The 26,252-nt window shown below is 35.2% G+C and overlaps 1 protein-coding gene across 1 annotated transcript in view; it reads right to left on the minus strand.

The window, feature by feature from the left end:
- Window positions 1-953: 953 nt before the first annotated feature.
- SLC9A2 (solute carrier family 9 member A2) overlaps window positions 954-26,252 on the minus strand; it is a 108,420-nt gene continuing 83,121 nt past the window's right edge. The window contains 5 exon segments of the mRNA XM_020987895.2: window positions 954-4,117; window positions 6,910-7,000; window positions 8,536-8,667; window positions 11,187-11,283; window positions 16,716-16,877. Coding sequence (XP_020843554.2) covers window positions 3,750-4,117; window positions 6,910-7,000; window positions 8,536-8,667; window positions 11,187-11,283; window positions 16,716-16,877 — 850 coding nt within the window. The 3' untranslated portion in view covers window positions 954-3,749.

The raw sequence follows: 26,252 nt of genomic DNA on the forward strand, positions 1-26,252 counted from the left end.
TCACTCACCATCAAAATAAGAATGCTGACCTGTAACTTGCTGTATGTATATAATTATGTAAAACAGAATTCTTGTGATTTAAAAAAAAAACTAGGAGTGAAAGAAGAAAAATGAATGATATCAAACAACTAATTAACAAATTCCATAAACCTTGTGGATGTTTGGTTCCATAATGTTAAATAATCAGTTTAAATGAATAAATTGCCTAGATCTATTGCAAAGTCTAAAATAATTTAGAAACTAAGGTTCAATACTAAGCAAAGTGAACTATTTAACATCACAGTGAATATCCAGGTTTCCTTAGTAATGAAATGAAGAGTAATAAGGGAAAAAAAGAATTGGGAGAGAAAAAGAAAAAAAAAACCAATATGTTATAGCAATAAAACAAACAAGATCCAACAGAATGGGAAATCTGCTGTGATCTGTGATTCATTCTTGCCTACAGTGATGGAGGTCATGCTAGTTTCATCCAAACCTTGGCTGACAATGTCAACTTGCATTTCCACTTACTGAATAAAGCAAACTCTTTAATCATTCCTTACAGAATATAGACAAACTTAATCTTCCAATCAACAAAAACATTGCGATTTTTACATTTGATACTGAGATGCTAATTTCAATATAAACATAACTTGGGTAGTGCAACAAATGCAAAATGTGCTTAAGTGTTTAATAAATTAATGTGATTCTATACATTTTAATTCAAGATTTTTAAAATATAAATTAACAATCCCCCACCCTCACCCAAGTACTGTTGTCCAATCTCACCACAAAGCATAATCTAAGCTAAAAAAAAGTCACATGCCAGACAGCTGGGTAGAATCCTGCAATTACCAAAGGCTGCCCAAAACAAAATACACAAATCTGCAAGATCTAAAGAAAGCCATCTCAATGTGGCATTTTTGAATGAATCATTCCAAAAGAACAAAAACCTAATTTATACCTGTTTTCAGTTTTAAAAAAAATGCCTCAGAATGAGCCCTCAGAATGATTTGAGAAGAAAGGCCTGTATACAAGTTAACTTTTGTTACAATAACCTCCAAAGAACAGTCAAATTGTCATCGTCGTCGTTGTTGTTGTACTAAAATTTTGTTGTCAAATAATGCTTGAAATAAGTGAGCCATTAGCTGAGGTTTGGCAATCTTTTTGTTATGCAGATATTCTGTTATAATAATAGTTGTTTAAAGGTAGGTGTTGTTGTAAGACTTGTATACTCTTTGCCTTAGACATTACCTAGAATTTCCATATGATCACCAAAGACAATTGCTATCATAATATCTGATGACAGGGAAAAAAATAGAGGCAAGCTTAGATAGCTATCTCTTAACTTGCTTTGTTTCAAAGGGGGGAAAAGTATGCATGTATATTAATTCAATTCAATTAAACAGACATTTACTATGTGCAAGGCACTGATGTTTTTTCAAATTACACATTAAAACACCTGACACTTGTCCTTTCTTTGTAAAAAATAAATTTATAAATGACATGCAAGTTTATAATGTAAATAATCTTAAGTGAAAATTGAATTTTGTCTACTTCCTTAAGAAGTAACAAATGAGTTATAAAAAGATTTCCCTGTTCCCTCCTTGTAATCTTGCATGAAAATTGTAAAGTCAAAAAACTTGGGACAGTATTAAGGGTCAGTTTCTCTTTCTCCTTCATTTTCTATACATTTTAAACATCTAGACTAATCTGAAAACCATAACTTACTCTTGCTTTGTTAAAAATATATCACAAATCTTTTAAACTCAATTATATACCTTCATCAAAAATCTATAAACCGCCTCTATTTTTTCTCTTTACCAAAAAATCTATAAATACCTATTCTATGTTTAAAGTTTTGGTGGGATTTTTTTTTCATGTTGGTTTTTGGTAGGGCTTTGTTTTTTTTTTCATTTTGGTTTTTGGTACTAAGCCCAAAGTCAAAGTGGTTTAAAAACTGTTGTTGTTGTTTTTGGTTTTTTTTCCTCACATAACCTGAGTATCTGTTAGGCATCTCTAGAGGTTCTGAAAACATGTCTGACAGACATGTTTGTTCTGGGTTGGTCACACTGCTTCCAGTCCTATACCAAACCATGTTCCAGGGGTTCAGGGTCTAGGGCATGAGAAACAATGAGGAAGGCTTCATGATCAAATTAAAGATGAAAATCTCTACTTGAACCTTCTAATTACTCGATTAAACCATACCCATTTTTACATCTTAATTAATACAAGTCAGGTCTTTGTAGCCCTTTCAAGTTTTTACCTATATAAAATTTGGGGAGCCTCTGTCAAATTTCAATCTTATATGGGGACATAATTAGTCTAAATCTTGGTACCAATCAAGTTTTAAAAGAGTATAATTTAGCAAAAAAAAAGAAGGTCAAGACATAAAAAGTTATGTTACAGGGAATAATGAATCAAATAGCAATTTGATATACTTAAATTTCACAGATACTTAAATTTATGCTATACCTTAGATTACTCATATATCTAGGGTTCAATTTAGATGGAAAAACGTTGAGTTATAATTGCATTTGTTTTATATGTAGCCATCTCTAAGCTAGTAGGTTTTTTTTTTAAGTAGGTATAGCAGATTATTTTAAATTCTCACATGAAAATGTCTTCTGGGTAAAAATCTACAAATAACAATGAGAATTCTCTCATTGTTGTAAAATTCTGGAGCATAGCATACCACCTGTTTTCCTCAACTTGAAGCTAATGACCTGGATTCATTGTCCTAAAGTCCCCAAAACGGGAGATTCTACCTGAAGAGGTGGTACTGGGTGGGCATGGATCCAGGACTGCCTGCATCCTCCCTAATATTGCACAGTATAAGTTATCAACTGATACAATGTAAACACATGGAACTCTGAGATGCCCTATTGCCCCCACACTGCTTACAAATAGTGTGGATGGAACTTCATAGTCAGCTAAGTCTGCAACCCACCACGTGGCAATTCTCGCCTACACTGCCTAGTCAGTCCGTTTGCACCAGGTAAACAAGAAGTGGAGATTCACTTTTCACATCACAGCCAAACACAAGATAGAGACAGACTGAAAGATTGCTGCTCTTCATTAATATGTGGAGGCGGGGTCACACGGCCCTTAGGCCACTTGACGACAGTCGGGTCACTTTGTCCATACAGCTTATCTGATGGTTTTCCTGATAGAGACTTGAATGCTGTAGTTGAACACTCTGTTTTGAAAAATACTCTTTGTTGCCACATTGCAGTATGGGAAACTCCCCCAACCTCTGCTGACAGACTTGTCATCTTTCAAAAATAGCCCCATATTGTTCTGCTTTCTTTTTCAAGAAAAATGTTCTATGTATTTTTTAAATTGGGGGTACTATTCATTTAGACATGGGTTTTAGATGAAAAGAAAATTTAATAAATAAAAGCTCGAATGAAGCATAGATATATGTGTTTTCACCATCAATGGTGTTTGCTAAAAATATTTTAGTTCTGTTATTCAATTCCAGAACCATTAAAGGCACACTTTTTTTTTTCAAGCCTGGAAAGAATGCAATTGCTAGAAGCTAATCATAAAAGATGCTTTATGTTTTATTTTTCCTTTGTTTTGTTTGTTTTCCTCCTGCTGGGCTTTTCATTTCATCCCATTAAATCGATGGCTTGGCCCTGCCTCCCACAGAAAATATTTAGATCCATAGTGAGTTTAAAATGGATTCAATTGTTCTGTCAGATTTCAGGGTAATAAGCTACAGATGTGTTAGGCCAGTTACCACAGTCCTGTTTTGGCTGTTTCCACTAAGGGTTATCACTTCCATATCTGTGTTTCTGGTTTCCAGGCTCTGAGGCCCGCCTGACTAGCCTGGGGGGAGGCACTGGTCTTTTGCCTTCAGTCAAACCTTCTTCTCTCACAGTGCCAAATTTGGCTTTGGAGAGCAAAGGCTCCCGGAGCACACCTGGTGTCTGTGCTTGGACTGCTGAGCTGTGGAGAGCTGAGGTGATGGAGGGCTGCCCTCTGCTGGCATCTCCATGCACTTCATTTCTCCATTCCATGCGGTATTGCTGCTGGGCTTTCTGATGCTGGTCCATCAAAAAACGCCTTGCCCTTGGTTGCAGATTTAGCACTGTGGTCCCAGTATCTGGATCAGAATCACTGCTATTGCCATCTATCAAGAGAGCAAAGGAAGGAAAGTCAGACTTGGATGGAAGACACACTGCAAACTTGATTAGCATACCACAGGACAAGATTCTTACTGAAACCTGGACATTCACAATAGCTAGTATTTACATAGCACTTTAAGGTTTGCAAAGTGATCTTGCAAAGTGATATATATGATCTTATTTCATCCTCAGAAGAACCCTGTGAGGCAGGTTCTATTATTATCCATATTTTGCATATGAGGAAATTGAGGCTAAGAGAGTTTACATGACTTGTCCAGGGTCACACAGTTAGCCAGAGTTTGGAGCAGTATTTGAATTCAGATTTTCCTGTTTCAGTCTGCTGCACCACCTAGCTTACTTGACATTTTTAAGTTCATGTGGTTTTGTCTGCTCTCCTTTACATGCCAAATAGGGATTCCAACTCTCAAGACACACCACACACACACACACACACACACACACACACACACACACGTATCCATGTGTGTATATATACACATGTGTGTACACGCATAGGTGCCTATGTGCAAACATATGTGTCTGTGTATGTGCACATATGTATACATGCATGTACATCACTATATATACATATGTATACACATAGCTGTTTGGGTACATGTATGCACATGCACATATGCATTATACACATATACAGGCACGCATGTATATGTGTATGTGCATGTATATGTATGTACGAATGTATTTGTGTTCTGTCTCCCAAGAAGGCCTAAACCCAAATTCTGATATCAACTTTAATGCTGGGTAGTTTGGGTGTGTATAGAAAAAATATACATGTGTATATGTGTGCATATACATATATATATACACATATATGTATATACACACACATGCATATTTGTATTTGTGTACACACACAAACTAACCAGCAATAAAATGGATCTCAGAATTTGATTTTGGGGCATCTCGGAGAAGGAATACCAAGTGCCAATAACAATGGTGAAAAAATGTGGTCAAAATTGAATTATAAATACAATTGCTCTAGGGATAGCAAGTCACCATCTATAGCTGTGAGTCAAGATTTCTGCAGGGAATAACATATCTCATAATATTTTCATTTGCAAAATTAATAGGAAGATGTGATCAATTTTTCTTAATCTGAAGGTATGGGAGAATTCTTTGGGGAATACAAAGACAGGCTGTGAAGTTCCAAACAACCACTAGATGGTGGCCTCTACATCCCAGTGTCTGGTCACAAACTTTCACAGTGTTGATTTGTCCATTTTCCTGGATGATGGCATAGAGGATAATTTACTATATTTGGAATCTGGTAGACCTGAGTTTTCCTGCCTCTGGTGCTTGTTAGCTGTATGACCTCAGGCAATTCAGTTTCCTCATCATTCAAATTATGCCAATATGCACCACTGTATTAAGGGCTGAGAATTTTTAAAAACACCCCCCTAAAAAAATCCCTTCTCTCAAGGAGCTCACAGTCTAATGAGAAAGAAAACATGCAAACAGCTAGGTATAAACAAGATATATGCAAGATAAACTGGAAATAATCAAGAGAGGGAAGACATCTTTAAAATGAGGATATCCCCTACCTCACAGGGTTGTTGTAAGGATCAAATAAGACAATATATGCATAACCTCAAAATACTATATAAATGTTGACTATTATTATTTTCCTGATTCTTGTAATCTGGATTTCTTTCCTTGAACATCTTTCTTAGTCTTTCCAGTCTTCAGATAAACAAAGGAAGTAGTTTACTATCCCTCTCCACTTTTCAACAGCATGGGAATCCTGTCCCACTTCTCTTTGGTGTGGGAAGGGGTGTCTTTGGGTGAGCTGCATCTACTTGGAATATCATCAATCTACAAAGTGAGAGAAACCTATTGGTTCAGATTAAACAAATGCCCCAGGTTGTAAGATACACCGCTGGCTTCCGTAAAACTATATTGGTTTTTCAGAATAACTGCTAAGATGATAAATATTTACACTTTTGCAAATTTTCCACATTCATTATCTTTTCATTAACTAAAAGATAATAGTATTTTCTACCATCTTATTAATGAGATCTTTGTGGAGATTAACTTAGTTAATAATTTGTAGACTATATTGTGATAATCACATTATTAATAAATGGCAGTGATTGTGGATTTATGAAATGTTTGACTTATGAACCAATAGGTAGGTTAATTTAGACTTGATGTAAGAAGGAAAAAACAAACAAACTTTCTAACAATTAGAGCTATCTAAAAGTGGAAATGAATGCCTCTGGAGATAGTGGGGTTCCTTTTTTTGGGGAAGCCTTCAAAGTTTGGATGACCAATTAGCTATTTTGTAGAACCCCAAGCCTTAAAGACAACTAGGGACTGAGAATATTGCAAGTATAAAGGCAAACTGTGGAAAGACAAGGAGTTGGGAGATGTTAGGTAATGAGACCTTTTCTTGATGTTCCTGGGTATGAGGTCTGCCTGACCCATGCATTTACTTTACATATACTTGTATATATATTTGGATTTCTTTATCTGAGTACAGATGTATCTCTCCCAGTAGAATGTAAGACCTTGAGGGCAGAGATTATTTAATGTTTTTTCTATATCTCTAGCATCTACAATGCCTCACACAAAGTAGGAACTTAATAAATTTCTACTGAATCAAACTAAAGAGGATAGAACTTTTTTTTTCAGATATGGGATAAATTAAATGGCCACTGATGTCCCTCCCAGTTCAAGAATTTCATGATCCTGTGAATCTTAATGAAAAATGACAATTTTGGCTGTTTCTCTCTTAATGGCAATAGTAATTGAATTAATTTCTATACATATTCATTACCTGCATTAGACACATTATGTCTTCTTTTTAACATCTCTGGAAGTTTAGTGTTCTTAGGTAGTGACAAATACCGGGATGTTGAAGTAGATGCCTGTATATATATTAAAAAAAAACATTAAAACCTCACCTTATTTCGTATATAATTGCGTTTTTCAGAGATTAACAATTTATAATTCCATTCCAAAAGTTGAATCAGTGTTCAAAATGCAAATTATAATTCTTAAACCTAAAATCATATGTTTCTTTAATATTCCAAGAATAACTGTTGTATTTGAAATATTTGACCATTGCCCAAGATAGAATGGAAATTAGCACTAAAACAAAGTTGTGAAATCATAAGACAATCAGAAAAAAAAATTGTGTCTGTACCTGTATGTATCTGTGAGCATGTTTGTATAAAGAATGAACACTCTGCATTTTCCTAAAGCAAAGCAGTTGAAGAATTTGGTTCACATAAATCACAAATACAGTTTTGTATTATTTTTTAAGAATGTATATAAAATGTATAATAGGTATCATATTGCTTGCCTTCTCAGCAGGTAGTGGAGAAACAGAATGGAAGGAGAGAAATTAGAACTCAAAATTTAAAAATGAATGTTTATGAAAAGTGTGTACAACTGGAAGGAAAGTTTAAAAAAAAAAGAAATCATGTGTTAGTTCTATAAAAGCTCAGTTTTGATGGTTTCATGAGAGTGATGGAATAATATTTTTGTTACTGTTGTTTTGTTCTGTTTTGGACCTATGATTTCATTATTGTTAGTATTTCCCAGTGAGGAAATTCCCTCTACTAATGCTGATCAAGAACTCTTCTGCAAATTACAAGCCTCAGAGAGTTGCCTACCCTCAGAGCGTTACTATAGTAAAACAATTCATATTGCAAATACCAGAACTATTAGTGTCTTTTAATTGTTTACTAGCTGTTCCAGAATTCCAGCATGTATTTATTTTGACTAGATCCATTGGACTATACTTTTAACTTCAAATGAGTTTCTTATATGTATCTAATATGAATACAGCTACATTTTTTTCATTTTTATTTTTTTATATATTTCTTTCCTGTCATTAAACCTTGAATATATATTTTACTGGCTCCTATTTGCATATGTTGCTTCCATTCTATTTAATTTTTTAAATAGTATTTTATTTTTTCCAATTACATGTAAAGATAAATTTTAACATTCATTTCAAAAAAAGTTGAGTTCCAAATTTTCTCCCTCCCTCCCTCACCTCACCCCTCTCTAAGAGGGTAAACAATTTGATATATGTGTGTGTGCAATCATGTAAAACATATTTCCATGTTAGTCATGTTAGGAAAGAAATTTTTTCTCATTAAAAAAAAATAGATTATGTTCACAACCACTCTACTGTCTAGCTTCACAAAGGACATTACAAACAATTAGATAAAATGATAACTAAATAATTCCCTTAATTTTAAAGAGGCTTTCCTTGTCAGAAATACACTGAAAAACTAAAGGTGAAAGTTGCCCGTCTTTTTATGCTCATGAATTAGCAAAGTTGATGATCTACAATGGGAGTTTGTTTCTCATTCACTGCCAGACAAGCTTTCTTTGAAGTTCTGGGCTCAGATGGTTTCAGGATTAACTCGAAAGATACAAGTGAAGTTACCCGTCTATCCCAGTTCAAGCTGTTGTCTTTCCTTATGCTTTCTCTCAAGCTATGTCGCCGTCGGATCAGAATCTCTTTGGCTTGCCTTTCACTTGTATCTGTGGTCAGGTTGTGTCTGTTATAGGACAGAGTCTGAAAGGGAAACAAATTGGGGATTGTTAACAAAAACACTGATTGATCAGGCCTGAAAAAAAGTTAAAATTATATCATATATATCTTTGGCTTTTAAAGCCAATTGGGTATTTGAGGTCCCAATGAAACAAAGAATATTTATGATATCCATATATATTTATACTGTTAATTTTTCTATAACATGGGTCTTCTTTTTGATGAACCAATTACTTTTGCAAAGGAAAGGAGAAACTGATTGAGTAAAAACCAGTCTGCCTATCTTGGGTTAACACGTTCTATTCAAGAAACAATGGAGAAAATATGTTATATGGGCTGAGGCAGGAAAAATAGTTTTATTTCTAGGAAGTCAAATGCATTTTTGAATATATATGATAGACAGTAAACCCTCTACCACTTTAGCCACAGGGGGGTGCCATGGCCTTTTGATTAAATTCTCTACTCAGCCATTTCAGGGCCCATTGTCAACTTCTGTAAAATAAATTCCTATCATATCCACCTCCAATCAGAATCAAAAAATCAAAAGGGTCCTAAAATGGGACTTTAAAACAATTTTTCAACGTATGTATAATGCCCATAGCTAAAAGCTGTCAGAATTACATAAAGATAGGAGTTTCCTAAAATGAATTAAAATTACTGATGATTTTCGTTTCTTCAGATATAAAGGATTTAACAGGATCACTGATTTAGAGTTGGAAGGGATCTTTGAGAGCATCTAGTTCCCTATTTTACAGCTGAGGAAGCCAGGAGAGGCTAACCTAACTGATTTGTCCTAAGTCACACAGGTCGAAGACTCAGGATTTGACCTCGGGTTCTCTGACTCCAAATCCAATATTCTTTCTACTATGCCACGGGAAAGAGTATGAGGATGCCTCAAAGCATAAATGAACATGACACGTTTGGTAAGCTCACACCACTCTACTCCTATGCACTTATTAAGCAAGCACTCTCTTTTGCCTCTTTTTTTATCCCCAACATTTAGCATAGTGTCTGACACATAGTAAGCGCTTAATAAACGTTTATTGATTGATTTTCTATGTATATATCTTCTCCTTTTCTTCCGATTTGTAAGCTGTTTTACATCAAAAACTATGCTATTTTTTATACTTGCATCCCTAATGCCTAGCATGATATTTTTCACATTGTAAGAACCAATGAAAAAATAAATGTCACTTGAGTTAAATAGAATTCATTGATAATGTTAGAAGAGATTGCAGAGGGGCCTCAAAAGTCAGGCAGTGGAATTATAGAGTACATATAGACAACCGTCGTAGATTTTTAACAACAGTTGACAAGAAGAAAGTGGGAGTTTAGAAATATTTATCTGATAGCCTCATTAGAGGTGATAATAATAAAAGTAAAAACAGCAATAATAAGTATAGCTGATATTTATATTATTCTTCATGCATCAGACTGCCTCACTTTCATACTATATTTTGTCCTAGAGTGATGTCTAGGACAGAGTAATAGTGTGGGGCTGGGGGGAGGGGGAGGAAGTAGTGGTGGTGGTAAACAACAGGTTGCTGTTGTGCTTTGGTTTGCCCAATGTCATGTTGTGGAAAAAGGTAGGGAAATGATCATGAGCCCAAATAAGGTTTACTATATCATACAAAAGCACCAAGTTTCTGAAGAGTTGAGCCATATTACTTGGAAGTTGCCAGGGCACCAGTTCAGTGGTGTTTGGGAGTATACTCTGGGCAGAAAAGAAAGGGCAGCCTAGCCCCTTCCTCATTATAGAATATACTTAATAATATACTTAATAAATACTTTTTAATTGATTTTAGGGTTTAAAATGTGACATACATACATACATAACATACATACATACATACATGTACATATATATACATATATACATATATATGTACCTTCTATATATGTGTATGTGTGTGTATATATATATATTATATATATATATATTATATATATATACACACACATACACACACACACACATTTACATATACATACACATACACATGTATTGATCCTCACAACAATCCAGTGATGGCAGGTATTGCAAGTATAATTAAATGTATTTTTACAAAGAAGGAAACTGAGGCTTAGAGTGAGTGAATTACTTCCACAAGGGATTATAGCTAAGAAGCGATCCTGGTAAATGGAGAGACTGATAGGAAGCTATCAAAGTGCCTAAAGCATAATTGCCAACAAAACCAGGGCAGGATAGGGCAGGATAGGAGTCACAGAAAAAGGACTGGATGTGGGAACTATTTTGAAGGAAGAACTGATGGAACTTTAAGACTGAATAAATATAAGATATACAGGAAAAGAAGTAAAATAGGACTTCAAAGTTCTGAGACTGGAGGCATGAGAAAATTGTGGTACCAATAACAGAAAAAAAAGAAGTTTCAGGGGAAGTGTGGCTGAGGGAAATACTGATGAACTGAGCATAGGATATGCTGCATTTGAGGTGATGGCAGATATCCAGTTAGATCCCAACTACTTTGATTTTTTTTATTCAAAGATATGAAATATTTTGGTAAATATATAAAAATTCTTACACGCTGTCGTATTTGATACAGATTCCTTGACAATATTTGTCGTATCTCATCCATTTCACCAGGGGTCAGCTTTCTTATTTTTTCCTCACGATAATCACTGTAAAGGTTTGGGGAAAAAAGAACATTTTTAACATTTGATAAATATTGGAATGATAGATTCTCATTTTCAAAGTGATGGTGACCTTCTGCAAAAAAAAAACTTATGAAAAGAGAGTACTTAAAGAACTATTTAATTAAAAATTCAAAAATCATATAAGGGTGTAGAAAAAGTACTAGATTTGGAGTCAAAAGAGTTGGGTTTAAATCCCTTCTTGCTGCATACTTACCATGTGAATTTGGACAACTCTCTCTATACCTTGGCCTCATCGCTGGTAAAATGAAGAAAGTGGACTAGATATTCTAAACCACCCTGTAGTTTTTCTAATCAAATTAGTTATACCTATAGACTTTGACAAAGCCCACAGGTATGACCTCCTGAAAAAGGGACACAACTCAGTACAAAATGAGTGGAATGGGTCAGATTCAGAAGAGTGGGTTATACACTCTATGAGAAAACCTATAAAAGCAAGATTGATGAAACTTGAGTCTCTTCCTGATCCAATCAAGTAGGCTGTAATATTGTCCCAAAAGATTGCAGTGTATCTCAAAAACTCATCAAGGAGTCATTGTCTTTTAAAAAAACTAATATTTACAAAAGAGTAACATATTCAATTGTATTTTAACATGTTTAAGGTAATACTGATATTACAGAAGGGTGATGAGTGCTTTGCATAGCTCAGAACAAGGAAACCTTGAGAGTTAATCAGTGTTCATGGAATATTATCCAAGGAAGAAGGTGTCTGTAATTCAGCAAACATTTACTAAGCATCTTTTGTGTGTGCCAAGGTGTGCTTAGTACATGATGAAATACAAAGCTTAGAAAGATCATTTCTGCCCTTGTAGAGCTTACAATCTAGTGCAAATGCAAATAATATAATATAAAATAACAAACAGAAAGTACATAATTGAGGTACAAATAAAACTTACATGAGGTCCAAGGAAAGAAAAGTCATTAATGACTGGGTAGGTAATAATAACAAATTTGCATAAAAATTAAAGTTTTATAATGTATCTTCATCAAAATAGGTCTGTGTGGAGGGTGCTATAACATTACTATCCTTATTTTACAGATAAGGAAACTGAGGTTCAGAGAAATTATATAAATTATCCAATGTCACACAGAGAGCAAAATGTCAGAGCCAGGACTCCATGCTAGGCTCCTGATCAAGTGTTCTTCCTATTTTGATACATTATCTCTTTGTTTTTTTTGTTTGTTTGTTTTATCTTGTTTTGCATTTTAATTATAGCTCTAGGAGAAGCCATAAAGGTCATGTAACCCAACATCCTCATTTTACATATTGAAAAATGTAGTGCCTAGGACATTACGTGATTGACTAATGAAGACTTCGTAGTGGCATTTAAATTGGGCTTTATAATATCAATAGGAATTCAACAGGCCAAATGGAAAAGGGGTTAAGGAGAGTAGGCACAGGTTGGGCAAAGGCATGGCAGTGAGAAGGCACAGGGTATGTTTAAGGATAAATAGGATTCAGTTTAGTTGAAATATAAAGTAAGTGGAAATGAGTAATATGAGATAAACTTAGAAAGATAGGGTGCTACAGATTATTGCTCAGTCTAAGTAAATCATGTCAACTGACTAGATTGCATATCCAGCATTTTGCCTTCTGATATCCAGGTAAAAAAAAGCTCCAGACAAGTGCGCCTCTGGGCAAGAGAAGCAGTCCCAGAGTTCTCCTCTCCCCTTAAAAGAACAAAGATCTTTCCTTGGAAGAAATTCAGAGGACACTGAAGATGACATTACTCATAGAATGATACAGTCATTCTGAAGCTTCAGAACAAAGATGTAAGTCTCAGAAAACTCAGGTCTTAAAACAATTAGCTGAGAAGTGAGAAAATGAGAAAGAAGTACTTGGGAAAGCAATCACAGAAAACAGTAGTCAGTAAAACAGCAGAAGAAAAACAATGACCTACAAAATAGAAAAGAACAAAGAGACCCCAAACACACAAATGGCTGCTGGGCCCAAGTGCTTGTCAGAGAAATGCAAGCACATTTCAAGAGTGTGAAGGAAGAAAGAATCCAAAGACGCTGTTGATGATGAAAGGAAAACTCACTTAGCCTGAAAACTGATTTCTCCTATATTTTCCCTTCCCAAAAATTGCATAAGCCAGTGTAATTTTTATCTTTTCCCTCCTAGAAAAACTGATGTAGGTGAATCCAAACTATACAAATGTAGTCTGGGGAGGCAAACAGGGAGAAAAGACAAGTGTTTCACTCTTTCTCTAAAAGAAGAAAACAAAGGGAACAGAAGGGAAAGGAATAAATATAGAGTACTGCCAAATTGTAAAGGGCCTTGGATGCTTGTAAAGGAGTTTGAACTTTCTCCAGTAAAAAACAGGAAACCACTAAAGTTTTGGAGCAGAGAAGTGACATAATCAAATCTATACAAAAGGAATGTAAGTCTGGCAATAGTGTTAAGGATGTACTGAAGAAGTGAAATGGTAAAGAAGGCCAAGGAGGAGGCTATTGTAGGACCAAGCCTATGGTAATGAAAGCCATTGGGGGTGGGGGATGACAATGGCACTGGAGAGGAGCAAATAGATCCCCAAAGATAGAAAGAAAAGGCATCGGTGGCTAGTAACATATGAGAGTCGATGAAAAGCAAGATTATCAAAGATTTGAACAAGGGAGACTAGGTGAATGATGATGCCACTGACAGAAATACTCAACTCAGAGGAAAGACCAATTTGGAAAGAAAGATACCAGGTTTCACTTTGAAAACATGGAGTATGAGGTGCTGGTAGGGCTTTGAGATCCAGTTATATAGACTTCAGAGAAGCATTAGGGCTATAGATAGATATTTGAGAGTCACTTACATAGAACTGAAGCCATGGAGTGAGATGGGGGGGGGGGAGGTGGAGAAAGGAAGACAAAAAGAGAAGTAAAAACTACAATCCTGTTGCAGAAACCTCCAACATCATTTCCCTTTAGAAATTATTATGATACTTTAAAGAAAGTGATAATATTAACTTCATTCAAAAAAGCCATAATAGGCACAAGAACTCAAAAAAACCAAAGCCTTTAAGTAGCTGTAGTATTATTTTAATGATCTGGTTACATTATGTGAATAGTAAGTGTTTTGTTTTGTATGTAATTTTTTTGCAAATAAAAAATAAAATTTGGTAAATTTATACTTTTTTGAAGGAAAACTTTACCAACAGGCTAATAACGGTTTGTTAAAAGAGAACCAGGAATGTGTGGTGTCTCTAAATCCAGGAGAGAAAAAAAATACCAAAGGAGAGGGTGGCCGATGTCAGAAAGCGATAAAGTCACTCTGTTGAGTGCTGATTAGAGTCAGAGTACATGCATGGGTACAAATCCCAGCTCCTGCATTTACTAGCTATAAAATCCTGGTCAATTTGCTTAACTTCTCTAAGCTTCGTTTACCCTGTCAATAAAATGGGGATAATAAAGCTTGCACAACGTACCCATTAGGAAGCTGTCAAAAGAAAAGTATTTTGTAAACTTTAATATATTATATACATGCAACAATAATAAATAAATAATAAAACTAAATAATATTAAAATAAATAATAATAAATACATAAAACAGATAAAACTAAAAAAAAAAAAAGCTTTTGATGATCTGCCTGATTATTAATTGCCCTTTTATTCTCTATCTTGCAAGACATGATACTTTAGAACATATATCCATGGATACCTCTGGGATACTTTCTCTCCTTTTACTAACATTTTATATAAGTAAGTTATGATTAAAGTAGATGTTAGGGCAAGGATTAGTGGGGAAAATAGCAGAAGACTGTGGCTCTCTGTGGAAGAGGGGTGCAAGGCAAGGGGAACTGGCTTGGTGGCCTAGAAGGCAGAGTGAGGGATGAGAAGGAACCCCAGCCCCCACATGCTGACCTTGCACTTTAATCGTATTAACATAGTTCCTTTCCACCTGACCCTTGAGTTGGCATAGTTCAAGCTGTTTCTTCTCAAAATAAAAGGTTCCCCAAAGTGCAAGAACTGGGGGGAATGGATCATCTCAATTTGTCACACAGGAGCTATAACTGGAGGCAGTATAGTTCAGTGGTTGTTGTTGATCAGAAGGTGTTGTTAGTGGTGTTTAATCATTTTTTAGTCATGTCTGACTCTTTTGACTCCTTTTGGGATTTTCTTGGCAAAGATACTGGAGTGGTTTGCTATTTCCTTCCCTCGTTTTATATTTTTAGATTTCCTTCCTTCATTTTATAGATGAGGAAACTGAGGCAAACAGGGTTAAGTGACTTGCCCAGGGTCACACAGTTAGTGTCTGAGGCCAGATTTGAACTCCGGTCTACCTGACTCTAGGCCAGACACTTTATCCACTGCTTCACCTAGCTACCCCTCTCAAGGCAGAGGATTTTGGTTCGAATCTTATATCTGTTGCTTTTTATCTGTGTGATCTTCAGAAAGCCATTGAAGGTACTTGGGCCCCAGTTTCCCCATCTTTATGATAAAGCGATTGGATTACATGATCACTGAAATTCCTTCTAATTCTAGAGTCTATAAATGCTGACTGTCTAAATGTAGTTAGTGTAGTCTGCTCTGGAAATATTAAGGAATGGGGATAGAAACTGTGACTCTTTTTTAGTATAGGAACTTATAAATAAGAAATTATATATCAATGCCAGTTAGTACCTTCTTTACAAGAGCACTACAAGATTAAGTGATTTGCTTAGGGTCACAGAACCAATATGTATAAAACAAGGGACATGAGGTTTTCCTAGATAAGAAGCTTGCTTTCCATCCACTACACCATGTTGTGTGTCACCCTGGAACAAAGAACTCACAATATTTTGGTGACCAAATTACTCCTAATTTCTATATAAAATCAGTAGGTATCTCTCTCTACCCATGTATGTATCTAGGTGCTTTATTTCAAATACACTCCTTTTTAGCAAGAAGAAACATTCAAAGTGAATCATACACAAAGGAAAAGCTCTTATGGTCTGTGATTAATCCAACAGCCCATGAATTTAGAATTCTTTGCATTGGCCTTAAGATGAGATATCAAGAGCATGACCCCAGAAAGTAATGAGGTCCCCTATGTCAATAATCTGTGGTAAAACAGCTACATAATTATGTGTTAGCTTATACTAGCAAATACAACACACTTTCAAAATATTCAATTACAAAGCATGAGATAAGGAGATTTTAATTTACTTTCAAGCACTGAATTTCTAAAAGCAAATACTCTAACGGACAAATGGGTATTATCAGACTACCCATTTCTCCTCCCCAAATTAACCTCTAAAAATCAGTACATTAATATTTAAACCAGGAGCTTACCCTCAGCAATGAGTTCTCATTGCCATGTTTTCCCAGATTAGCTCCCCTGGGGTCACTTATCCTTCCTGGGCTTTAAAGATTGTTACAGAAACACACATCCAATATTGATGAATTTACCTCTACCAAATTATACTTACTTTAGTGAAGCAATAGATGGCACTGTGCTTATCATCCCAGTCTCTGCCATCTCTATGGCATGCTTTATTTCCAGCTTCTTATATAATGAAACGATGCTTGACTTGGGTTGGTTTTCCCTAATTAGAAGCTTCCTCAGGTATTTATCATCAAATTTTTTGAACCTAGAAGTAAAAAACCAACCCTCTAGTCAGTCATCGTCACTGGCTGGGAAAAAATAACGAGAGCAGTAAAATGGAAATCACAAGCAATTCCCAATTTCCAGATCTTATCAGTCAAGTCTAAATTATATATAATATATACACAGATATATACACATACACACATATATGCACATGTGTATCTGTGTATATATACTAAGCTATTTATAGAATGAAGCTGATAATGCTCTCTAGTTCTGTCCTTCCTTACAGCAAGCACTGAGAATAATCAGGGAAAAAGAACCATTTCTCAAGGGAGATATTGTTGATGATACAACTGCACAGCAGATGTACAACTGGGTTTGGTCACTAAAGAAAAGAATTCATGTAATTTTTTCTTTTTTTTTTTGCAATTGTTCTGACTTGTATTTTAATTCACTGAGTCAGGGTTCTTGGCAATAACATATCATCCATTTTAACTTGCCTTTTTTACTAAAGATAAGCAAAAGGATAAACCCATATTGAGATCAATAAAATAATGACATCTGATCTGCTTAATATGGGCTCTTGGGTTTTGTTTATTTGCTTTTTTTGCCACACCTTCCATCTATTTGCCAAACCACATAGACACTTGTTTCTTATTCTCAGCATCAGAATCTTTAACTACTCTAAAAAGCTATGACATGCCTGCCATATTCCCTTTCACATCATCCTCTAGAGACTACGTCATATTAGCAAGGTGTGGCATACCAGAAAAACAATATTAAAAGCTTCAGCTAACGTGAATAGAGCCCTACCACACCTAAAGCAACTGTTTTTCTCCCATTTCAGCTTCTAAAAGCAAAAAAGATTTTACGGGAGGGCCCAGTATGTATCAGACAACTGATCAGGGTGGTATGGCTGAACGGCAGATGTCTGCACTAAGTATCTATACATAGCATGACAGAATCTCAGATCTGGAAGACACTTCCGAAGCCATTTAGTCCAACATAGGAATCCCCTCCTAAGCATCCATTACAAGTAGTTGTCTAACCTTTTGAAAATCTCCAGTGATAGTGCGACCATTATCTTCCAAAGTAGTCTACTGCCTTTTTGGATAGCTCATTGTTAGAAAGTTTTTCATTATATTGAGCTAGTCTAGCCACAAGGGCAAAGAAAATGAAATCTATCCTCCCTCTGATTAAATAGCCATTCAAACACTCGAAGATATCTATCATTGCTGAAACACCCCCCAGTCTCATCCCGAGTCTTCTCTTTTCCAGGCTAAACAATTCTTCATTTATTTAGCTAATCCTTGTATTCTTTGGTTTGTGATCCTTTCACTATCCTGGTTGGTTCTGCTCCAATTTGTCAGTGCCCTTCCTAAGGGGTGGTGCCAATAATGGGATAAAATATTCCAGTTTGACCCGACAATGTCAGAACTATGGAACTATATGGAACTATGATAAACACAATGGAACTATAACCTCTTTTGTTCTGGACACTTTCTATCAATGAAATCTAAAGTTGCATCAGATTTTTTTTTTATTGCCATGTCATGTTATAGGCTTATAGTAAGTTTATAGTTCACTCAAACTTTCAGGTCTTTTTCACAAGAACTGCTTCTTAGCCATGCCTCTGTACCCAATACAATATTGTACAACGGATTTTTTTTTTTACCTGAGTGGGACTTTATGTTTATACCTGTCAGTGCCCCTCAGTGGAGAATAGTAGATCAAACTATGGCATAAGAATATGGTATAATATTATTGTGTTGTAAGAAATGATAAAAAGGAAGACAGAAACCCAGAAAGATTTTACGAATTATGGCAGAGTGAAGTGAGTAGAACAAGACGGAAAAAATGATACAATAAACACAATATTATAAAAACAAACAACTATGAAAGACTTAAGAATACTGAACAACATCAATACATTGACCAGCCACAATTCCAGAGGACCAATGAAATACACTACCCACCTCCTGACAAAGAAGTGATGGATTCAAGATGTAGTATGAACTATTTATATATGAATGTGCATATGCATGTATGTAATATATAAGTATGTGTTATTGACATGGAAATGTGGGAATTTGTTTTGACTGAAAAATATGCATATTTGTTAAAAAAAAGTTTTTGTGTTGTTTTTTGTCTGTTTGCTACAATGGGGGAGGAGAAGAGATGAGAGGGAGGAAAAAATAGATTTTTGTTCACTGAAAAAAATTTAAAAAGAATAAGGCAAATAAACTCTTTTAGACTTTTGTTCAAGGCCTTTTCTTACTTCTTACTAAAAAAAATCCCTTAACTTTAATTTTATTAGACTTGGTTCACTACATTTTGGCTGCTACCATCCAATGCATCAACTATTCTTCCCAGCTTTTTGTCATCTTCAAGTTTAATAAGCATTCTATCTATTACCATAACCAGGTCATTGATAAAGTTGTTGAATAGTATAGACCCAATAACAGATCCTTAAATCCTCCATTACAGAACACGATCCAGGATGATACCATTCATTGACACCATCCATTTATCAATCAATCAGCCAACAAGCATTTGTTAAGCATCTACTACGTCCTACTGTGCTGACTGCTGGGGATACAAACACAAAGAATAAAACAATCCTTATTCTCAATGAATTTATATTCTAGGCAATTACTATACTTTGAGTCTTGTAATTCAACCTGTTTTGCATCTACTTTATTGCAATATCATATGGCCCACATTTCAGTCTTGTCCCTGAGGATACTGGGAAGCACTTCACCAAATGAATGCATTGTTGAAATTCAGAAAATTATATCTATGACATTTTCTTGTTCTACCTGGTAACCCTAGTAACGCTCTCTAAAAAGGATATGAAGTCATTTTGGCATGACCTGTTCTTGATGAATCCATATGCCTGGTTTTGCTGGTTTGTGTTTTGTTTTTTTTTTTGCTTTATGGACTTATACCCCAAGTTCCAGTCTACATGATTGTTTTAAAATCTCAGTGCTCAAATTTATTTGTTACTTCATCAATTTAGATAGAGACATATCACACATGATTCATACCTGTATATCTCCTGTCTATGTCCTCCCACTTGTTTACCTAACATCCTGAAAATCTTCCTTACTTGCCCCAGATATTGCAAGGAGACCAGTGCAACATTTATTCTCTCTTCATCTGCCATACTCACTAGGTGACTAGTGCATCTTATTTTTTCAGTGATAATTTTTTTTTCCTGATCACATTATTTATTAGTTTTCCAAGGTTCCTTATTAGTTACATATAGCATCCTGCTTACACCCACTGTTCACCTTTCCACTCTGCCCTCTGCGTGATACTAATTTTCAGCTCTTCTCAGACTATTGTGCTCTATATATCAAAGCCTTATAATAACACCAAAATAACACCAACACAATAATTTTATCAAAAATATAGGATTTTTTTTTTCTGGGAGAACCTTGGGGTCGTTAAAAGGAGCTTCGCAATGTCCTGAAGGCAATACAGTCATCTCTTCAACATCACGACTTTCCTCATTGCAGCTTCAATATATCACAGGTCAACATGAGAAATTAAATGGAAAGTTGGGGAAGTTTTGCAAAAGCTGCAGACAACATGCAAAGGCCAGCAGACAACACAAAAAAAGTTTAGAAACTCAGAAATGCATAAAATATATGTACAGTATTATATAATATCAACCCAAATTTTATAATAAGGTACTGTAACCACCCCATAAAAGAAAAAAAGAAAAACATTCAGACTTATTCTCTGGTATGAAAGAAGGGCCAAAAAAAAGTTTATGCAGATTTTCCAGATCATAGGGGCGCCATACTCCTAACCCCTACGATATGGAAGGAATAACTATAGTTTTTGCTCTTCCTTCTGTTTAATTTCAGTTTCAACTCATTATCTATTCATATTATCTGTTCCAGAAAATTAAACTGATGTATAAACTCCCTAATTGTCTACCAAATGCTTGTCATAATCTAGGCCAGAGGTTTTTAACCTGAGGTACATAAACCCACAATGGATCAGTGGATAGATTTCAGATGGTACTTGAACTTGGATGAGAAAAAAACATATTTTTATTTTCACTAACCTCTAAACGAACTTCAGCATTTCCTTCAAACAATAGTAGTATTAGGTTTCACCAGACTGTCAAAGGAGTCCATGACAAAAAATGGTTAAGAACCTGGATTTAGGCAATGTTTTTCATCCATTTGGTCTTTCCTGTGCGAGGGGTCAGGTCAAAATCTTTTTAGTGGTCGTGAATTTCTTCCAGGAGGCTCTGCAATATCCTTGGGCTTGATGCAACTGAGATGATGTTATCTGCAAACAGGAGAACCTGGAAGCCTTCACCAACCTTAGGTAATCCCCACTGAACTTGGACTCTGTACCAGTTCTCCCCCATCACACCTTTAGTAAACACCTCTGGCAAATATAAATATTACCCTTTTATGCCTTACCTGATGTTTACTATCACAGGGTTACTGAACAAAGTTATCACTATCGTCACATATTTCAAAGACTCTTAAATAATTTTGTTGTATGGTTTGGAAACATTTTATTAAAAGAGGCTTAAAGACAGCAATTTGCTCTATTGAATCACTTAAAAATATTAAATATTTTCTTTATCAATAATTAACAACTATATTCAAAAATACAAAGAAAAACAAAAAAGAGGAAGCATTGAGGGGTAATGGATGGAATGCTAGCCTTAAAAGTCAGAAAGACATGGGTTCAAATCCCACCTCAGATATTTAATAGATTTGTGACTCTGGGGAAGTGACTCTTTGTGCCTGAGTTTCCTCATCTGTAAAATAAGGATATTGGGTTTAACAGATTCTAAGGTCCCCTCAAGCTCCAAATTTATGATCTGATCCATGATTGAAATATGAATTTAAGTTACATATAGCTTACTTTTAAAAGTCCATATTAAGTGGAGCAAGTTACTAACAAAATTGTCCAGTTTCTGTGAATGACTCTTTTTCTTGCATGTTTTTGCATGTTGCTGTTCTCTGTCTCTCTCTGTCTCTCTCTTTTTCTCTGTATTTCTTCCAGGGGGCAGCTAGGTGGTGCAGTGGATAGAGCACCAGCCCTGGAGTCAGGAGTTCAAATCCGGCCTCAGACACATAACATTCACTAGCCGTGTGACTTGCCAGGTCACTTGCCAAGTCACTTAACCCCAATTGCCTCACCAAAAAAAAAAAAATCTGCATTTCTTCCACTTCCCAATAACTTCCTCTTCCCTCCCAACAGAACCCTTTATTATAGCAAGTAAATATAGCTGAGCAAAGCAAACAAATACGGGAAAACAAAAAACTCATTCCAATCCTACTAGTCCATCACATCTCCACTGAGAAATAGGAAACATTCTGTTCGATGAAATCGATAGCAATCACTGTACTGACCTGAATTTTGAAGTCTTTTAAAGTTGCTTCCCCTAAATGTGTTTTTTTGTGTAAATTGTCCTCCTGGCTCTGTTTATTTCAATCTATACTAGTTTACAGATGTCTTTCCAAGTTTCTTTGGGAAGTTCATGTTTGTCCATTATTTTTTTGTGATACAATAACATTCTATAACATTCGTATGCCACAATTTGCTTAGCCATTTCCCAACTCTGCTGTCTAAGAAAGCACCACTATAAATGTCCATCCTTTCCCTCCCTTTAATATCTCATGAATATAGGAATATGTCTGGTAGTGGTAAAACTAGGTCAATGGCTACATAAAGTTTAGTAACTTTGGAGTTATAATTCAAAATAGTTTTCTAAAATTGATGGAAAAATGCAGTTCATCCTAAAGTGTATTAGTGTGCCTGTCCTCCCAAACTCTAAACTTGTACAATATTTGTGATTTTCATGCTTTGACATTTATCTGATGGAGAAGTTGTAAAACCTATTATTTTAATGTTCATTTCTCTTATTTTTAGTGATTTGAAATATTCAACTTTTATAGCATCATTGATAGCTTGCAATTCTTCTGAAAACTCCTTGTTCATATCCACTGACCACTTATCCATTTACAAATGGCTCTTATTATTACATATCTGTTTAATTCTCAATAGGTCTTGAATATCAGACTTTGATTTGAATAGATATTTGCTGCAAAGTCTTGTTCCCAATTAAATGCTTCTCTTCTAATTCTAGCTATGTTGGTTTTATACATTCAAAAGCATTTCGATTTTATATAATTGAAAATGTCCATTTTGTCTTCTATGATCACTCTATAGTACGCCTAGTTAAGGATTCTTCCCCTAACCGTAACTGTGAAAGATAACCTCATTCCATTCTCCTCTAATTTGTTTCTATGATAGGACTGCTTATATCTAGATCATATAGCTGAGAAAAGCAAACAAACATGGGAGAATGAAAAACTCATTCCAGTCCTGCTTAGTCAATCAATTTAGAACTTACTAGATTATATAGTGTAAGATGCTGATGTAAACCCACTTTCTTCCAAGCTGCTTTCTGGTTTTCCAAGCAATTTCTAGTTGAATAAAGTCTTTATCACAGCATTTCAAGTCCATTGGGGTAGTGCTATGTCCAATTGCTTTTTGGTTTTGTTTACTTAGATTTTTTACTTATTAACTTTTCTGTTTTCTAACCCATACCAAATACTTTTGATTATGACTGCCTTGTAGCATAGTCTGGGATCCAATAATGATAGTGCCCCACTTTTCCTTTGCTGTTGAGCCACGTCAGTCACGTCTGACTCTTCGTGGCCCCATTTGGGGTTTTCTTGGCAAAGATACTGGAGTGGCTTGCCATTTCCTTCCTCAGCTCATTTTACATGTGAGGAAACTGAAGCAAACAGGATGAAGTGACTTGTCTAAGATCACACAATTAGTAAGTGTCTGATACTTGATTAAAATGTAGTTTTTCCTGACTCCAGGCCTGGTGCTCTATCCACTGATACCCACCCTTCCTACTTTTTCTTATTTCCCTTGAGATTTCTGTCCTTTTGTTCTTTTTTATTTTTATAGTGATTCTTTTTTAAAAAAAAATATTTTCTATCATCTACTTATTTTAAGCAATATTTTCTTTTTAAATTTTGAATTTCAAATTCTCCCTCCCCGTTCCCTATCCACTGAGAAGGCAAGCAATACATCAATTAAACATGTGAAATCATGCAAAACATATGTCCATATTAACCACATTTGAAAAGAAAAAGAAACAAGCAAAATAAAGTGAGAAAATTATACTTCAATTTGTACTCAGAGTTCATCAGTTCTCTCTCTGGAGATGGATAGCATTTCTTTATCATGAGTCCTTTGGAACTGTATCAGATCATTGTACTGATCAGAGTAGCCAAATCTTTCACAGCTGATCATCAGTACAACATTGCTATTTCCATCCACAATGATCTCCTGGTTTTGCTCTTTTTGCTTTGCATCAGTTCACATAGGTCTTGCTATGTTTTTATCTGAAACTCCCCTCATTATCATTTCTTGTAACACAGTAGTACTCCATCACAATCATATGCTGCAACTTGTTCAGCCATTTCCCAACTGATGAACATCCTCTCACTTTCAAATATTTTGCCACCACAAAAAGAGCTGCTATAAATATTTTTGTATATATAAGGTTTTTTTTTAATTTTTCTTTGACCTCTTTAGGTTACAGACCTAGTAGTAGTATTACTGAGTCAACCATTTTCCAGAATGGTTAGACTAGTTCACAAGTCTGCCAACAGTTCACTAGTGTAACTATTTTCCCTCATCCCATCCAGCATATGTCATTTATGATAGGTTTGAGGTAGTACCTCAGAGTTGTTTGAATTTGCCTTTCTTTAAATAATAGTGACTTACAGCATGTTTTCATGTGACTGAAGATAGTTTTGATTTCTTTTTATGAAAACTGCCGGTTTATGTCCCTTAACCATTTATCAGTCAGGGAATGGATCTTATTTTTATAAATATGACTCAGTTGTTACTGTAAAATTTTTTGATATTGCTTCATTATTTGTGATAACTTTTAGCAAAATGTAATTTTGCTGATTATCTCTTTTAAATTAGGTCTGTTTTTGCTTTTGCTTTGTCTGAGTTCATAATTGTTGCCCCTGCCTTTAGTCTGTTATTTTAATTCTGTATGCATCTTTCTGTTTCAAGTGTGCCTCTTGTAAACAACATATTATTAGATTCTAGTTTCTAATCCATTCTGCTCTCTGCTTTCATTTTATGAGTGAGCTTATCCCATTCACATTCACAGTCATGATTACTGTGTATTTCACTCCATCCCATTATCTTCTGTTTCTTCCTTTTTTATCCTGTCCTTCCTCAAGTCTATTTTACTTCTAACCTCCTTTAATCCACCCTTCCTTTTATCATCCTTCCCCTTTTCTCTTAACCCTCCTACTCTGCTATTTCCCTATTGGGTAAGGTACATTTCTATACAAAACTGAGTGTGTGTGTGTGTGTGTGTGTGTGTATGTATATATGTATTATGTATATTCTTTCCACTTTGCATGAATTCCAATGAAAGTAGGGTTTAAGCACTGGCTGCCATATCCCTGTTTTCCCCTCCACTGTAAAATCACTTCCTTTTGCACCTCTTTTATGTGACAAAATTTCCCCACTTTATCTCTCCCTTTCTTCTCCTAGTGCATTTCTCTTTCTCGCCTCTTCATTTTTTTGGAGCTCACTCCAACAAAATCTACTCAAACCCATGCCCTCTGTCTATTTAAAGTCCTTTTAACTACTCTAATAATGATAATGTTCTTAGGAGTTACATATATCATTTTCCCATATAGAAATGTAAGCAGTTTAGTTTTATTGAGACCCCGATGATTACTCTTTCATAATTACCTTTTTATGCTTCTCTTAAGTCTTGTTTGAATATCATATTTCCTATTCAGCTCTGGTCTTTTCACCAGGAATGCTTGAAATTGTCCCAAAGAGATAAAAAAGGGAGGGGGGAAGGACCTTTTCGTACAAAAATTTTATAGCAAGTCTTTTTGTGATGGCAAAGAATTGGAAATTAAGGCAACTCCTCATCAACTGGGGAAGGGCTGAAGAAGTTGTGGTACGTGATTGTGATGGAATACTATTGTGCTATAAGAAATAATGAGCAGGCTGATTTCAGAAAAACCTTGAAAGACTTACACAAACTGATGCAAGGTGAAGCGAACAGAACCAGAAGAACATTGTATACAGTAACAGCAATATTGTATGTTCATCAACTGTGAATGAATTAGTTATGCTCAGCAACACAATGATCGAAGACAGTGCCAAAGAACTCATGATGAAAAATGCTTTCCACATCCAGAGAAAGAAGTAATGGAATCTTCATGAAGATAAGAGCATACTATTTTCACTTTTTTGTGTTTTTTTTTCTTTTGTTCTGTTTCTTCTTTCACAACATGACTAATATGGAAATATGTTTTACATGATTGCACACATATAACCTATATCAAATTGCTTACCATTTTAGGAAGGA

Source organism: Phascolarctos cinereus, unplaced genomic scaffold (assembly GCF_003287225.1).
Source record: "Phascolarctos cinereus isolate Bilbo 61053 unplaced genomic scaffold, phaCin_HiC Scaffold_7;HRSCAF=346, whole genome shotgun sequence".
Classification (NCBI taxonomy): domain Eukaryota; kingdom Metazoa; phylum Chordata; class Mammalia; order Diprotodontia; family Phascolarctidae; genus Phascolarctos; species Phascolarctos cinereus.